Here is an 18,258-nt window from a genome sequence, read left to right as displayed (position 1 = left end):
TTTTATGCTGACAGCAGGCACGGAATATTTTTGGACACGCATAAATGGATTTATATAAAATTCCTCACTTCTTGTTCAGACAAAAAGGATTTGAGTCTAAAAACACTGTTTGGCCTTTCGTGTTATTTATAGCTCATCCCACCAGTTCAGTTCCCTTAGAACTGAAGAAGCTTCTTGGATGAGAAGCTACAGTAAACGTTTCCAAGGGGTCGGGTATGTGTGTGTTTGTGTGTGTGTGTGCAAACAAAGTCCAGTTGCCTTTTGGAAAAGCACCTTTGGGAAAGCTCATCCCATCCTTTGCCAGTTTGGACCCCAATTCACAAACAAATATATTATCTCATAAGCTTTAGTGGGTCTCAGACCATTTCATCTAATCCATGGAATATTTTCGCGAGAAAGGAGTATTGTGTTTTATTTGCATGCAGCTTTCTATGATGAATATAAAGTTCTGTAATGTTCTTCATTTTATTCAGACTAGATTCACACAACACATGTGTTGTTGAATCAATCCATTACTGTGGATTAATTGTGCTAAAGCTAAACCATAACAATCTAATCAAGATTAATAACATTGTGCAAACATGACTGCTAAATTGTAAGGACCTGGTCTGGTAATTAATCCATTAACAGAAGACAATGCATGGAATCTTAAAGTAACCAAACTAGCATATTTGCCCAATGCTCTAAGCCATAAAAACCTAATCAAGACTAATACATTGTGCAAACACAACTGCTAGATTTCAAGGACTTGGTTTGGTATGCAAAAAAAGCTCGGTATTTTGCCAATTTATATCCCTTAACTATTCCACATAGGATCTTTTTGATTAGCTTAAGTTAAGGGGGGAATCCTTTACTTGTATTCACATGATAAGAATAAAGTGGGTACTGTACTTCCATTGTTGTTGTTAGTTGCGAAGTCATGTCAATGATCCCCTGGACAAAGTTCCTCCAGGCCTTCCTGTCCTCTACCATCCTCTGGAGTCCATTTAAGCTCACACCTTCTGCTTCGGTGACTCCGTCTCATTCTCTGTCATCCCCTTCTTCTTTTGCCCTCAGTCTTTCCCATCATTATGCTCTTCTCCAGTGAGTCCTTCCTTTTCATTAGGTGACCAAAGTATTTGACTTTCTTCAGGATCTGGGCTTCTAAAGAGCAGTCAGGATTGATCTCCTCTAGGACTGACCAGTTTGATCGCCTTGCAGTCCAAGGGACTCACAGGAGTACTTCCATTTATTTCCATTACAGAGACATTATATACACTCCTGAAAGATATTCATCACAAAGAAGATTTTAAAATGATGTATTATAAATAAATACCATATGATAAAAATAACCTGCTTTGTTAGGTAAATATATTTGGAAAGTCATGCAAATTAAGTGAATATCAGTGATATTCTGTTATTTTTTTTATTTTAAAATGTTCCCCATATATTGTACAGCTATAATAGGCGCCTGTGATAATTGTTGATAACCGTAGTTGCAATAGCAATAGCAGTAGACTTATATACCGCTTCATAGGCCTTTCAGGCCTCTCTAAGCGGTTTACAGAGAGTCAGCATATTGCCCCCAACAATCTGGGTCCTCATTTTACCCACCTCGGAAGGATGGAAGGCTGAGTCAACCCTGAGCCGGTGAGATTTGAACCGCTGAACTGCTGATCTAGCAGTAGCCTGCAGTGCTGCATTTAACCACTGCGCCACCTCGGCTCAGCACCTATTTCCTTCCACAGGATGGATGGTGGAGGGATAGTTCTACCCATTATTAAACTGTCCATTTTGCATAAATGTATGCTTTTAGAAAAGTTGGCTTGTTATCTCATCATCTTGGCATATTTAAATAAACTAGCATTTAAATAAATTAGTTTATTTGTTTCAGACTTTAAATGTCTCAGAATAATTATGTGACGCCATTAATTGCGAATGAAATTGCTTAGAGTCTTGTTCAGGTAGGTTCATTTTTAGCTATTTATCCGTCTTCAACAATGAAGAAACCGAAGTGATAGGAAGCTTCTGCCTTTTAGAATCAACCATCAATAGTAAAGGCGCAGGCAGTCACAAAATACATTGCACACTAGCATTTTGTAGAAGAGTCAGGAAGACCTTGGAAAAGAGATTTCAGACACTGTGATATCAGAATAGGGGAGGCAATGTTGTTCTCCCTAACACTCTATAAGTGGTGGGATTCAGCCAGTTTGCACCTATTTGGGAGACCTGGTTGTTAACTTTTTAAGCAATTCAGAGAACAGGTTGTTGGAAGAAATCTTATTTTGTTTTTTTCCAACTTTACAGAGCTAATCCTGTAAGGAAGGCAAAAAGGAAACATTCTGGTGTTGCTTCTAGCTTAATCTTTATATTGCCCTGCTTACAAAAAACTGCTTCTCTGGTTAACCCTTATTACATTGTAACAGCTGAAGTGAAGCGCCCATTGACGTGAGTGACATTGAGTTGGCCACGCCCACCCAGTCACATGACCATCGAGCCACACCTACCCAGATGGTCATTAGGACAGAGAACCAGTTGTTAAATTATTTGAATCCCACCACTGCACTCTATGGAAGTGAATCAGGGGTGAAATCCTCCTGGTTCGGCCAAACCAATAGGGAAGATTGTCCTGGGGTCTGAAAAATGGTATTTTAAGAAAAAGTTTCTGAGGATCATGCGGCTCAGCTGTGTGCCACGCGGTCATTGGAACCTTTTTCCCTGCTTTTTAAAGCACTTCCCCGAACCGACAGGCAAAAAAATGCTTTAAAAATCTTTAAAAATAGCTTCCGATGACCATTTATATAGTTGGCAGCTACATAAATGTGATAGATGAATAAAAATTAATAAATAAACAGCTGCAGTACAGGATTGCCAAAGCTCCAGCTCTTGGGCTGAACATGGGGACCAGAGGCATCTTCCCTTGGAATGGCCTGCCCCTGTCTCCTTCATATTTCTCCCTGCCTGCCACCATTGGATCCCCAGCTTTAAATCTGACTGTACTTGAATTTGAATGTCTTTTCAAGGAAGCTTCAGAATTTTCTTTTCTGCAAATATTTTATGGATAATAAGGTGGGCCATTTTGATAGGCAGGCTGGCCAGCAGGCGATAAATAGTTAATGGAACAAAATAGAATTTAAGAAGGATTTTTTTTTTCTCAGATAGACATGAAAAGACATTTAGTAACTCTGGATGCTTTTGCTCATAGCATTTCATAGTTGTGGTCTGCAGCCCCCCAGGGGCTTGGCACACAGAGCTTGGCTTGGCAGGCTTTCCTGTAGACTCACCAAGTCTGAGTCAAGCGTGGTCAGTGGCTGGCCTGCAAAGTCTTAGCAATTCTTGTTAAAGTCAAGACCTTTGAGAAGAAGGGAGGTGACTGGGTTGGACGTATGGGAGTTCTGGGGAAATTGTGTGTATGTGAGTGTGTGTCTGTGTGTACACACACACAAATATTCATATTCATATACATATTCATATTCATATACATATACATATGCACGTATATGTGTGTGTGTGCGTGTGCCTAAGGTTTGTGTGTGTATGTTTGTGTGTATACATAGATAGATAGATAGATAGTTAGATAGATAGATAGATAGATAGATAGATAGATAGATAGATAGATAGATATAAAGATAGATGATAGATAGATAGATAGATAGATAGATAGATAGATGATAGATAGATAGATAGATAGATAGATAGATAGATAGATAGATAGATAGATAGATAGATAAAGATACACACACACACACACACACACACACACACACCAGTGATGGGTTCTGGATCTTGTTCCAACAACCAGTACGGTTGGATCAGGCCTGGCGGCGTCCACATGGATGTGCACAGCACACGCATGCGTCTTAGCGCTTCCGTGAGTCTCCATGATGCTCCAGCTGCTCAGCGGAGCGCAGCTGCTGTACACGCCATACAAGTGTGTGGAAGGGCCGAAGATTTAAAAGACCGGTAAGGAGCTTAGGTGGGCAGGTGGGCCCTCCGGAGCACCGGAACGGTATCCGGTGCTCTGGGCAGGCTCTGGTACTCCCATCCCAGGGGTGTACTGCCTGCAACCCACCACTGATACACAGACACACACACATATATATATTAAGTTTAGACTTAAAATAGACAATTCAGAAGATTGAAGTTAGATATAATTTCAGAGTATGCCTAGTTCTCAATCTACCTGTTAGTCTCTATCCAGAGGTGGATTCCTACCGGTTCGGACTGGTTCGGCTGGCTAGGTAATAACTCAGGCGGACACGCACCCAAACCGGTTCTATGCTTGATGGCGCCATCTTGATTTTCTGTTCTGCACATGCGCAGAACAATCTTCATTGGAAGAATGTATTTTTCCCTTTTTTACCTTTTCTAATGTGCGCATGCGCAGACCTTTTAAGGACATATTGATTTTGTAGGACACAGTCACTGAGCTTCAGGTGGGTTGCTCCAGCCTTAAACTGGGAAAAAACAGAGCTACAGTTTAAGATACAATATATCTGTTTCCTGTGACTTAAGACAATGGGTTGGGTGGGTGAAATAGGGCTGTCTTAACGCATGGGCTTGATGGACACTTGTCCATGGGCCCCACAAGCATAGGGGCCCCATACTAGTCTGTGTATGTTAACCCTTCAATGCAGCTTGTATCATATAAATACAGCAACATATTTATTACAATTTACTGCATTTTTTATTAATACTAACATGCAAATATATGTTTAATTTTATTGACCGCTTACATTTTTATTCTTGTGAGTAGTTGTCATAGGAGTCACAGTACATTGCTTTGCCCGAGGCCCATAATGCTATTAAAATGGCCCTGGATGAGTACCATGCTATATGGGTTAATTAACTTATCAGTGTAAAGAAAGATTATACCTCCAAATAGTTTCGTCTGATAGCCATTATCAGTTAGACAATTATTATTAAATATAGTCTATATTTAATTGCATTACAGAATCATAGAATGGAAGGGTTGAAAGAAATCAAATTCACAATATGTACATAATTTCATTTCAGCAGATCTTAGAATTCATCTCAATTCTACTGTATGTCTACAGCAGGAAACCGGTGCTTAAAGTATTACATTTACACTAATTGATCTCCCATTTCTGTACAGTATTATTGCTACTGCCTTTGCAAATGTGAACATTGGGATCAAAAGCAAAGCTTTTGGCAATCAAGACCAATGAACTCTACTCAAAATTCAGCACTTGGGTCTACTAACCAAGGATGGAAGCAGGAACACATGTATTTGTTTTACCTCCCTGCGTCCCATCAGATCGCACAGAGTAGGCCTCCTCCGAATTCCATCCGCCAGTCAGTGCCGACTGGCGACTACGCAGAGGAGAGCCTTCTCAGTTGCAGCTCCGACATTATGGAACAACCTCCCCGTGGAGATCCGTACCCTCACCACAGTCCAGGCCTTCCGCACAGCCCTCAAGATCTGGCTATCCCGTCAGGCCTGGGGATAGGATTACTCTCACCCCGCCCGAATGTTGAGTGAATGTTGTGTTTTTATGGATAATTTTCTTTTATTCACGATTCTTTTTCTTTTTAAGTCTTGTCTTGCACTCCCTTCCCCTCATTGTTGTAAGCCGCCCTGAGTCCCCTCAGGGAAAAGGGCGGCATATAAATCCTCAATAAAATCCTAAAAAATCCTATTTATATATAGTATCTGAAAAGGCTCCAGTGGGACAGAGAGGAAAGATCCATTTGATTACTTGGTAAAAGTCAGATTTCAGCTTTTGGCTCTTAATACCTGACACCTAACTATGTCCTTATGACATAATGTCTAGCATATTTTTTAAAATTATCCCATAATTTAATATGGAAAGTAATCCTTTTTAAAAGCAAAATAGCATTCACTGGATCTATATTTCAGGGACACATAATTGCCTCTTCTATACAGTTGCGGAATTTCCTATTCCCTAAAATAAGATAGGTGTGATTTTAATTGCAAAAATTAAGTAGGCATAATATACCATATGTTTCGGACTATAAAATGCACTGGAGTATAAGACGCACCAAGATTTCGAAGAGAAAAAGAAAGAAAAAATAATTTTTGGCCTCTCAAGCCTTCTGCAGGCTCCATTTTTTTTTGTAAAAACACGCCCATTTTTGGCCTACCAAACTCCTCAGAAGTGCCATTCTTGCTCTCTCCAGCCCCCAGGAGTACTTTACAGCCCTTCCAAACCCTCTCCATGCCCCGTTTTTGCCTAAAATGTACGGGGTTTAGGGAGGCCCAAATGGCCATATTCAGTGTATAAGATGCACCAACATTTCCACCCTCTTTGGAGGGGGGGGGAGTGTGTCTTATACTCCAAAAAGTATGGTACTGTTTTAACTAAACCTTTTTGAAAGCAGAACAGACATCTTTGGATAGATTCTTCCTACTTCTAAACCACAATTGTGTCCCACTCCAACCGCACCCAATACTGCTTCAGAAGGTTATTTATTCTTTCTAGAACTTGACTGGACATTTATCTCTACTTGTGCAACTTTGGATTGCGTTCCTTTTGTATGTATTTAAGAAATACTGTAGTCATCCCTATAAAACTGTCAAAACTAATTGTACAAATACAAGGGAGTTTTCTTCTATTCAGTATTAAGTATCTCAGAATTCAGTGCTACTGGCTTATTGCCGATTGTTCATAAAATGCATAGTTTTAGACTTTGATTTCTTCTGATTTCTAATTCTTCATATTGCATAGCAACGCTGAAACTCTAGGGAGTCTTTGAAGTATCATACTGCGCCACCCAAATCACTCTTTGGAACCAGAATTATGTTGTTGTTATTATTGTTTTCAATATTTCTTTAAAATAATCTTTTCAACTTCTTCATCCATTTCAAATCCTAAGGTGGGCAAGCGTAAGGCATAGGCCACTGTAACAGTATCATGTATTTACAGGATTATTTTTCTTGGCATGCAGTTTAGACTTTACATGCTATGTGGCTGAAACTAGATTAGCTTCTAGTGCTAAAGAATACTCACTAAGAATTTGCTAGCCCTGACGAATCGTTGTATATTCTTACAAGTTTGTTATTTTAGTGTAATGATGCGAATTCTATAGATTGTTCCAACACTCCTGTAGTATTCTCTATTTTAGGAAGAACAACTGTCAGCGCTTATTTTTAGAATTTGCTCAGCAGCTGCTTCCAAACGATATCCACATTCCATGTGCTCATCCACTGTGTAGAAATGTGTTGTGTCACACTGATCTAAAGCTTTGTGCAACCTTTCTCTATTTCAGCTTTGGTTTGCATTCGTTAATGGATTCTCTGGGCAGATTTTATTTGAGCGCTGGTGCATTGGGCTCTACAATGTGGTAAGTGTTCTCCCCTCTCCTCTGGATATCAGGCCAAACTGGGAATGACATTCCAGGGCTGTTCACGTCTGTGCAGTTTACTTCATCATCTGACCCTCTTCACTTGGGCTTGCTGGCCAGTAGGCCTGAACAAAAATTGCTTTTATTCCTGATGTGAAATAACTCCTTAAAAATTTAAATAATTCTTTCAACCTAGCAAATGCCTCCACAATGTATGGCCAACTGAGTCAAAGTGGCCCCAACATGGACAATCATGCAGGATATTCTATTCTACAGAGGAATTATTGAGTCTCTCATCTGCACCTCTGTAACTGTCTGGTTTGGCTCTGCAATCAAACAAGACAGACAGAGACTTCAACGGATCATTAGAATTGCAGAATAAACAATTTGCTACCAATCTGCCATCCATTGAGGTCGTTTATACTGCAGGAGTCAAAAAGAGGGCTGTGAAAATAACTACAGACCCCTCACATCCTGGACATAAATTGTTTCAACTTCTACCCTCAAAACGATGCTATAGGGCACTGCCCACCAGAGCAACTAGACACAAAGACAGTTTTTTCACAAATGCCATCATTCTGCTAAACAACTAATTCCCACAACACTGTCAAATTATCTACTAAGACTGTATTACTATTATTCTTCTCTTTCTTCCTAGTACCTATCTCTTCCCACTTATGACTATAACCATGTTGCTTGTATCTTTACAATTTATATTGTTTTATTTTGTTTCCTAGCATAATTTGATTGCTTATTAGTAACCAAGACTATCACTAAGTCATCTTATGATTCTTGATGAATATATTCCATTTTATTTTTCTTTATGTCCACTGAGATCATATGCACCAAAGACAAATTCCTTGTCTTTGGCACACTTGGCCAATAAAGAATTCTATTCTATTCTATATGGTTCGATTGTGTTTAGAATAGAATTCTAAAGTAGGAAAGAGTTCAGATACAGCAGGATAGGCTCCTTTCCCAGGGTCAGAGACTGCAGACACATGGAATGGGCTGCAATTGAGGTCACCAGGGAGTGGAATTGTCACAGAAGTGGGAAAAACTAATTGGGCGGATGGATGGATTTCAAGTGTTGGAATGGAAGTGGCAAACCATGGTTTGCTTACTCCTTAGAGAAGTGACTCTTGAGACTATTTTAACAGAGGTTATGCAGTCATTTTCTCTGATATGTCACTATACATGCTGATGGCTCATCTTTACTAGCTGAGTCAGCTGTGGCCACATAATTATCACGTAGTTATCCTAATGTTTTAATAATATTATGTTAATGTTTAATAATCAATCTGATTTAGTTGATGTGACCTCACTCAGTGGAGAAGACACTGGAGACACGACATTTTGTCATGCTTGATTAATTCATGATTAGAGAAGGAAAACTAACCACTGAATGTTCTCAAATAAGCCTAACCTAATCTACCAAATTTCCAGTACAAATATTTACCATCATAAATATATTTCAGCTCAACAGTAATTAAAAACACAATATTCCCATAAAACATGAAAATATTGCCTGATTCTAAGATACTTGTGCAATTTTTCTAAAACAAAGGAAATCTAACACTAACACTAAACTCCCCCAGATGGCAATCCGGATATTTGGTATCCTGCTATATTCAATATAAATTTATCTACCAGAAACATAAAAAGTGGTCAAGTCTGATTAGTAAATATTACCATTAACTTCAAGGAACCCTAACTCTAACTGCCCTATTTATTAGAATAAATATTCAATCCCATCCTCCATCTAAACCTTAAAACATGAGGTTACCTTTAATGATAAAAGATAATCCTGAATCTAATGCAATTCCCAATTTTACTATCAAGTTCAAGAAAGTCTAATTCTTCCCCTAATCTGCCCCCCTACAAAATGACAATACAAATATTTAAATTAAGAATCACTCAACACTCGATAGAAGCTTTAATTTAAACTTAACATTGTTTTGATTGAATAAGCATGGTTGGCGCAGTGGCTGGAATGCAGTACTGCAGGCTATTTCTGCTGGCTGCCTACAGTTCAATTCTCATTGGCTCACTCAGCCTTCCATCCTTTTGAGGTCGGTAAAATAAGGATCCAGATTGTTGGGGGCAATATGCTGACTCTGTAAGCCACTTAGAGTGGGCTGTAAAGCATTGTGAAGCAGTATATACAGTAAGTCTAAGTTCTATTGCTATCACTACTATAATTGAGTCCATCCACTTTGCTGTTGGGCATTATCTTCTCTTTCCTTCCACTTTCAAGCATTATAGGCTTCTCTAGAGATCTGGGTCTGACGTATAATACAATATAAGTATGAATTATGATAATCTGAGCTTCATAATTTGCACCTCAACAGTGGGTGGGTTCCTACCAGTTCAAACTGGTTCGGCCAAACTGGTAGGGGTTTGGCGGCCTAGAACTAGCAGCAACCCAGACCTGCCACGTCACGAATCAGTTCCTCGAGTGGAGGCGACGGCATCTTGTTTTTCAGTTCTTTTCTTTTACTTGCACTGTGCATGCACACGATGGACGTGCAAAGCGCACACATGAGCAAACTGGTAGTAGTGCCTGTCAGAACCCACCCCTGGACCTCAAGTGAAAAAATCTGGGTTAATTCATCTGTTGATCCATTTGATTTCTTACTATACATAAAATTTCAAATGATTCATTCATTCATTCATTTGCTGTAACTAATCTTTATATCCCTTATCCAAGGATGCACCATATGCACAGAATTTTACTGGACTTTACTGTCAGCATCCAGGAAGCATTAATGTACTCCTATCTTTGCATAAATGCTAGTATAAATATTCAACCTAAAAGATCCTGCATGCACAATTTTAAAAGCACATATTAAATTTTCCCACCAATGTCTAGGAAGCAGAACCTTAATCCTAACCTCTCAAAAATGCCATTTTAAATATTTAACACAATACTCTCTCCACACTGATCCCTCATCCCATGTAAATATAAGGCTACAACTAACTATTAAAAAAACCTGTTCTGAATCAAAACAGCAGATATTAAATATTCCTCAAGGAAGCTGAACCCTAACACAAACTTCTATAGAATACCAAAATTCAACCTTAAGATCATCCTATACTGATTCTGAATCATAGTTTAGTTGAAAAATTATCACTAAATATGAAAAGATTCCTTGGTTTCAAAAATATGTTGAACTATGATATCTTGGGAACTACTATAAAACTATTAAGTGATCATAAACCTTGGAAAAGCCAAATCCTGACAGTAGAAAAACTAACTATAAACGTAGAGTGCCACTATGCATTAAAAAATGACTCTGGGTGTAATATAACTTACAAAGTAGATCTCAGACTAGTACCGGTCCATGGCCTCTTAGAAACCAGCAAGCAGGCAAGTGAGCGAAGCCTCATCAGCACATGCCCGAGATTTAGGTTGTGCACAAAACCATCCCCCCACCCCCCACTAGCCCATAGAAAAATTGTCTTCAACAAAACCAGTCCCTAGTGCCAGAAAGGTTGGGGACCGCTGGCTTAAGGTGTATTCTGAATTGCCTTTATAAGCAGTTGATTTAGAGGCCTCTTTTTTATTTTATTTTTCATTGAATGGCAATCAAGGGATATTTTACTTCAGTCCGCTGCAGCCTTCTGCTTTGCATATAGCAGCACTATATGATAAAAACTTGTCTGCTTCGGGCATCTAATTTAGATTCAGCACAGCTGAATTTAGTAAAGTTGTTGGTGTGCATTTTAACAATGTCGGGATTATTTCCAGGTATGACGTGTGCTTTTCAACTTGCTTATAAAGTTAATGGTCTGTTATTTTTAATTACTGCTTTTGTTTTTTCTAGATGTTCACAGCATTACCTCCCTTCACCTTGGGAATCTTTGAACGATCGTGCTCCCAGGACAACATGCTTAGGTTTCCCCAGCTCTACAAAATTACTCAAAATGCTGATGGGTTCAATAGCAGGGTAAGAGGCAATGTTTACCTTAGGGGAAGGATTAAAAACAACAGGGCTATATGAGCTTAAAGCTGAAATTTTAATTTACAGCTGCTATTTCAGATTGAACACCCTGAAATGATTAATCCTTAAAGTTCATCCTTAATAAATACTAGATCTTGTAGTGGTAGTAAATCAGTTTCCAACTGTGAATGGTGATTATGGGGGGAAGATTACATGCAAAACAACCCTATCAGAAAACACTAATATTATATACTTAGTAAGGAGTAAGAATTAAAAGTATGTGAAGTGTTAAGAAATAGACAGAAAGGTATCATTACAGCTAAATGTTTTTGGTTCCAAAAGATTAATTGAGTAGAGTTAGTAAGGCCTCTTGGGGAAAGATAATGCTGCACCATCAGTGAAAATGGATTGGGAAAATGGATTGGGACAAGTCACCATAGTCAACTTGGCATGGAACAACTCACCACAGGACAATTCAACAAATACAAAAGTTAAATTAATTTCAATGGAACTTTGGCCAATAATAATAAGATAAAGAAGTCTGTTGTGACCCAGCAGGAGCCACTGGAGCTGCAAACAGACTCCGATAGCGAGGGACCCTATGAGTCGGCTCTGGAAGATGTGGAGGATCCTGGACAGGGTTCAGACTCCAAGTAGGGACCAGAGAGGCTGGTTGGCCACCAGGAGGCGCCTGAGGCATGGAGCAGCGGTGAAAGCCAAAGGGAATGTGTCCCTGATGTCAGGCCCTTGAGCAGTGATGAGGTGCAGAGGGAATTGGTCCCAGACGCCCGGCAGAGACAGGCAGATAAGCACCGGCAACAATTAAGGAGACAAAGGAGATAATTGGACCCAAGTGGTTGTGATTAGGCTCCTCCCAAGAGAGTATATAACAAGGGACTTTGGGAGGAGGCTGTTTGCAGGATACAACTATTATACTAAAGCTGGAGAAGCTCTGGTGTGTATTTCTTATCTATGGAAATCTGGGTTGCTGCCAAAGTCTTGTTGGTGTGTTAATTTACTGTGAATAAATTGTCTAGCAGTAATCTTGCGTCGGCGTGACTCACCGTACGGAGGGAAGGGGTCAGAACAGAAGTCAATCCAGAAATTTTGAAGAATTTTGATAAAAAGTGTGGTCACCAATGATAAAAGTAACTGAATGAAAATTTTAATACAGTATTGAATTGTCCCACGGCGAGTTGTTCATGGCGAATTGTCCATGGCTAGTGGGTCGTAGCAAGTTGGCCATGGTGAGTTGGCTATGATAAGTTGTCCTAGACCCACTGAAAAGACCTCTTCCTCATAAACATCTACACGAGGATTAGTTGCAAAAAAAAAACCCAGCTTAAAATCTTAATGGATACAGGTTAATCCAAGTTCCATATATTAGCTATGAAAGACTGTCAAATGTCAGAAACAACACAATTGCAACATTCTATACTGACATTTCTATCTGGAAATTCAAAATGATCTCCCATTACCAACAAGCCCTTATTAAAAGACAATGAATGTCATCAAGCATTAGGTTGAGCAAGACCACGTTAACAGATAACTCATGTAGAAATCCTATACATTACTCCCTGGTCAGTACTGTCTGCGTTTGGGTTCCCCAAATAAGAAATACTCAAATCCATGTAGACACCTCCATTTAAGAATCGGCTGAGTTTCCTTGTACCAAGGAAATGCAATCTATATATTCATGGTTATATCTTTCTTATTCTTAAAGGCAGCTCAATCCTAGGAATAGGTACAAAATTTATGGTAGCGTTTAGAATAATTCAAGCTTTGAATATTAACTTCTGAGAGCTGGTTCTCATTATCTTTTGAGGCACGGTAACTAGACTGTCTACAACATTGGCAGTATTTTGGCATCCAGCTGCAACAGGGTATAAAAAAATGTCTGCTTCATTTACTATGTTGAATTGGCAGGAGTTCTGCTTGCTAATTCCTTCCAAAGCATGATGACTCTCACTGGGTGAAGTCCCCGGTTCCCTGCTGTAAGTTGAAAAGGTCAGGCGTAGGTTTCCAAATTGGAATATTAGTCATATACGTTTATAAGAGTCTCTACGCTAGCGTATGAATTAATATCACTGTGTGTTCTTTGCAACAAGTTCCAAATGATTTGGTATTTGGCGATGAAATGTTCCCACACTTTTACCTGTTGCCTTTTCACCACTTCCTCTCCAGAGATTCAAGGAAAAATATTGAGATGACTTTATTGTTCCCTTCAGGTTATAGGTTTAAAAAGATGTTTCAGGGAGATACGCAGGTAAAGTTACACTTAATATTTTCTTTTCATATTTCTGAGAATTTCCTCCGTTCTCAGTTTTCATGTTTTATTAACCTACTCTATCTAATAAAATTTTAGCAGTTCAGAGCTTAAAGGACAGAAAAGGTCTAAGACGGTGCAGGAGGTTTAAGGTTTCAAAAGATTACTTTTTCTTTCATGTGGGATCTTAATGAACTTAAAAATGGCATAAGAAACTATGAGGACTGGATTTTGTTGTTTTGCATGTATCTTTCCATCATCCTACTATTACAGAAATAAAGAGTAAACAGGATTGTTTTGAGTTTTGCAGAATATCTGAATTAGGTGCCTGATCACTTTATTTTTAAATAGCAATGTTTGTTTTAGAATGCATTCATTCATTCAAAATCAGATGACAGTGATCAATGGGATTAAAAATATTTCTGAATGTGGTGAATGACTTTCAAACCTCAGCAAATTTAGGAAATAAAATTTTCATCACTGCAACAAGGTAAAAACTAATTTGTTTCTCTCCCTAGATTTCAAGGCAGCATTTGCTTGAATTATAAAGCATGTGGCAATTTCTGAGAAGGAATGGTTGTCAGAACGTGGGGATAAAATTAAAAGAATTAAATGTAACACAAAAGAGAGAGAATGGAGCAGAGAGAAAGGGAACAAGGACAAATAGTTTCTGCTCTTATTACAGTATTATATTAGGAAGTGTCCTCTCCAAACTCTGACATCCTTGTGTGGAAAGGGGAAAGGAAAAATACCCATCATCCTACAATTACCAGCTCACATAAAAAGTTCATGAATGAGTAAAATATTTGAATAAGTTAGGGAAAAGTTGAAAATCCAAACCTACTTCTTTCTAATATAATAACTCGACAAAGTTTTCTGCAGCCTTTGACTCCCCAAGAAGAAATCATTTAAAAAAGGATGATTCCTAGTCCAAAAAGGTTCCCAAAGTCTAGACTGGTGCTACCTAGATTTAGATTTTCTGGGGCAACTCTGCCTAGAATTCCCTGTGTTAATTATATGACTAACCCTTTGTGAGAGGGAAGCGGTGGCTCAGTGGCTAAGACGCTGAGCTTGTCGATAGAAAGGTTGGCAGTTCAGCAGTTCAAATCCCTAGCACCGTGTAATGGAGTGAGCTCCTGTTACTTGTCCCAGCTTCTGCCAACCTAGCAATTCGAAAGCATGTAAAAATGCAAGTAGAAAAATAGGAACCACCTTTGGTGGGAAGGTAACAGTGTTCCATGCACCTTCGGTGTTTAGTCATGTTGGCCACATGACCACGGAGACGTCTTCGGACAGCGCTGGCTCTTCGGCTTTGACACAAAGATGAGCCATGACCCGACAAAAGCGTGAACGTCATAAGCGCGCCAACAAAACCGCGGTGCTAAAACCGCAATGTCAAAAGCGCGTCAACAACAGCGCGCCGACAACAGCGCGCCGACAGAAGCACGATTTAAGTTAAGGTAAGGTTTAGGGTTAGGGTTAGGGTTAGGGTTAGGGTTAGGTTTAGGGTTAGGTTTAGGGTTAGGGTTAGGTTTAGGGTTAGATTTAGGGTTAGGTTTAGGGTTAGGGTTAGGGTTAGGGTTAGGTTACAGCGTGCTTCTGTCGGCGCGCTGTTGTCGGCGCGCTTCAGGGCTCATTCATCGCTCCTTCGTCGCACGGTTTTGTCAGCGCGTTTTTGTCACCGCGGTTTAGTCAGGCGCACTTTTGTCGTTCGCGCATTTGTGGTGGAACCAAGATGAGCACCACCCCCTAGAGTCGGGAATGACTAGCACATATGTGTGAGGGGAACCTTTACCTTATTTAATGCTAAATTTACTCAGTGTCAAATTTTCATGGTTTCCTTAGCTGATTTATATGAACAAACCACACAGACACAAGGAAGAATAGAAAATGGATACTTGGGGTATGGTTTTTCTCTACGTAAAATTCAATTCCAGGAAACACAAAGATATACTTCTTTATAGTGTTTGGATTGATACATATAAAAACATTTTTAAAAAAAATCTAAAACATAGATGGCTTTGCTGCATAAATTTTCCAAAACCTAGCAAAGATAGGAGTGTCTTTGTGTGGATTTGGTCCTGTTGAATTTTCCTCCTGATTTTGTTTTCTTATTTGTCTTTGTCTCTGCGTGTGTGTTGTAGCACTCCAGCTTTTGCAATGAAAGAAAACACTTTCTACTAAAAAAAAAATGTTTGCTCATTTGATGGGACTTAATGAATCGTTTGATGGGACTTGTTGGAGAGTTTGATCGCTCTTCTGACTTTCTTGGGGTTTTTTTTTTCTCCTTTAGGTGTTCTGGGGTCACTGCATCAATGCCTTGATCCACTCCGTCATTCTTTTTTGGCTTCCCCTGAAAGCACTAGAACATGGTAAATAAATGCATTGTTCTTTCCCATATGTTAACTAAGTAATCTTCCATCTTTCTAAGCCGGGACCTTTACATTTGGGGGTCAAAACATGTTCCTTGGAAATTAATCATTGAAGACAGACCAACAGCTTTCTAACATTTATCAGCAATGATCTTCCCAGTCCTCCCTTTCTGCATGCCATTTTTAATAGATAGCAATTCGCAGCCATTGTAAATCACAATGTCCATTGGTTGAAGCTATGTTTATTTAAAATTGATTTACACATTAAAAAGAAGCAAGTACATTGGTGTTAGGCAGCTTCCCTAACTGTATGTCTTATCGTTTGGTTTAGATGAATGAAAAGAGGAATTTGACCAAATATTTACTTACCTGACCTGATATTTTAAAGATTTGGTGTCTCCTTGCCCTCCTCAATTCAAGAATATAACTTAAAATTTAAGGCCACAGGTGACTAGTCAATCCTTAGATCTCTCTCACTTACACTGATGTGCACATTTGTTTAGCTGCCATATGGGAACGGATTAATCGTTATGGATGGATGATTTTTCTGGATTGTGACCCAATTGAATTTGGGAATATCTATTGCAGCAATACGTATTTTCTTTTTCTCAGAATATATTATTCCTTTATTCAGGAGAAGTAAATAGGTGATGACAGAAAATTTGTTATTTTGGTATGATTAATTGACATACTGTATGATTTTTACACATTCTATAGAGGGATTGGATGTCAGATTTGGTCATTTAGTCATTAAAGTCACTGAGTACTTTAAAGATATCTGTTATTTGTGTTAAACAAGAATGTTTTTTGAATGTATCATTTGGATGAAAAATTCTTTTTAAATCAAGGGAAATCAAACAAAAATAAACAGAACAGGAATATCTGGATGTAGTACAGACATACCAAGATGATGTGGTAGCTAGAAGTTTTCATCTCTGATGTTTGATTATTATTATCATTGACCCTTTACCTTGATTATTAGTTGTTGGCAGAAATTTTTGGTCTTTTCAATTTTTGAAAGAGAACTACGTGGTTGAAGATGAATGTGTATTATTTTTAACTTGTGGTTCAGCCTAAGCTACTTGTTATACTGTTTGTTTTCAATGTGCTTTTATTTAAAGAGCTCTGAGAAACCTGTTGTGCAAATTTCACCACGGATAACTGTCTAAAAGCTTGTCAAGAAATGAACATTTATGGACCCTTTTTGAACGTCTCCTTTTGATTACCTTTTATATTTTCAGAAAAATGATACGTGTTGCACAAATTAAATGCAATAAAAATGCTACATCCCTCTGTAACCAACTGATACACTTTCTACAGCATGTAAAGAAGTATGTTGTGTTTGTTTTTAAAAATTAAAAAGTATTATATACTAACTTGATTGCTTTGGGCTTGATGGGACCTACTTTTGAGTAGCTACATATACTGTGTTTGCATTTGCATTTAAATGCATTTAACAAATACATTTATTTGTATTTGTTATTTTTTCATTCATTTGCAAATCTTATTTTATATAGCCTATATATGAGAAAAATCCTTTACTGAACAAAGTATCTATTTTTTTAATTATTTATTGCAGATACAGTATTTACAAATGGCCAGGCTGTTGACTACCTGTTTGTTGGAAATATTGTTTATACGGTAAGCTAATGCATAAAAAAATGAAACATTACCTATTGTAAGATTTCAATTATGGAGGTATTTCAGTGATGCAATATGTCTACAAAGGGGGATAAGGTATGAAGTGGCAATTTCCTAGGAAGAAGGGAGCAGATTCCAAGAAGGTGTGTGTGTGAAACAGGAGACAATACAACCCAGAGCTGGATCAAAGATTTAGGATAATCACTCCTTAGAATCTCCCAGGGTACATCTGTTAGGGTGAGAATAGTACAGATAGTCCTAGGTCAGTGTTGGCAAACCTTTTTGGCACCAAGTGTCGAAACGGGAGCACATGCACATGTGTGTGCTGGAAACCGGAAGACCAGGTGCGTATGCACGTGCCGGAAACCAGAAAATCATCTTCCCAGTGCATACATGCGCACTGGAAGGCTGCTCTTCTGATTTAATACAATAATACAATAGCAGAGTTGAAAGGGACCTTGGAGGTCTTCTAGTCCAACCTCCTGCCTAGGCAGGAAACCCTATACCGTTTCAGACAAATGGCTAACCAACATCTTCTTAAAGACTTCCAATGTTGGGGCATTCACAATTTCTGGAGACAAGCTGTTCCACTGGTTAATTGTTCTAACTGTCAGGAAATTTCTCCTCAGTTCTAAGTTGCTTCTCTCCTTGATTAGTTTCCACCCATTGCTTCTTGTTCTGCCCTCAGGTGCCTTGGAGAATAGTATGACTCTCTCTTCTTTGTGTCAAC

At 38.8% G+C, this 18,258-nt stretch overlaps 1 protein-coding gene across 1 annotated transcript in view; it reads left to right on the top strand.

The window, feature by feature from the left end:
* Window positions 1-18,258, top strand: part of ATP8A2 (ATPase phospholipid transporting 8A2) — a 361,217-nt gene that overhangs the window by 233,651 nt on the left and 109,308 nt on the right. Inside the window, exons 27-30 of the mRNA XM_032219218.1 lie at window positions 7,231-7,305; window positions 11,133-11,255; window positions 15,809-15,887; window positions 17,467-17,528. Of these exons, the coding sequence (XP_032075109.1) occupies window positions 7,231-7,305; window positions 11,133-11,255; window positions 15,809-15,887; window positions 17,467-17,528 (339 nt within the window). The remainder of the gene's footprint in view (window positions 1-7,230; window positions 7,306-11,132; window positions 11,256-15,808; window positions 15,888-17,466; window positions 17,529-18,258) is intronic.

This window comes from Thamnophis elegans, chromosome 6 (assembly GCF_009769535.1).
Source record: "Thamnophis elegans isolate rThaEle1 chromosome 6, rThaEle1.pri, whole genome shotgun sequence".
NCBI lineage: Eukaryota > Metazoa > Chordata > Lepidosauria > Squamata > Colubridae > Thamnophis > Thamnophis elegans.
This window is presented reverse-complemented; position numbering and strand designations above follow the sequence as displayed.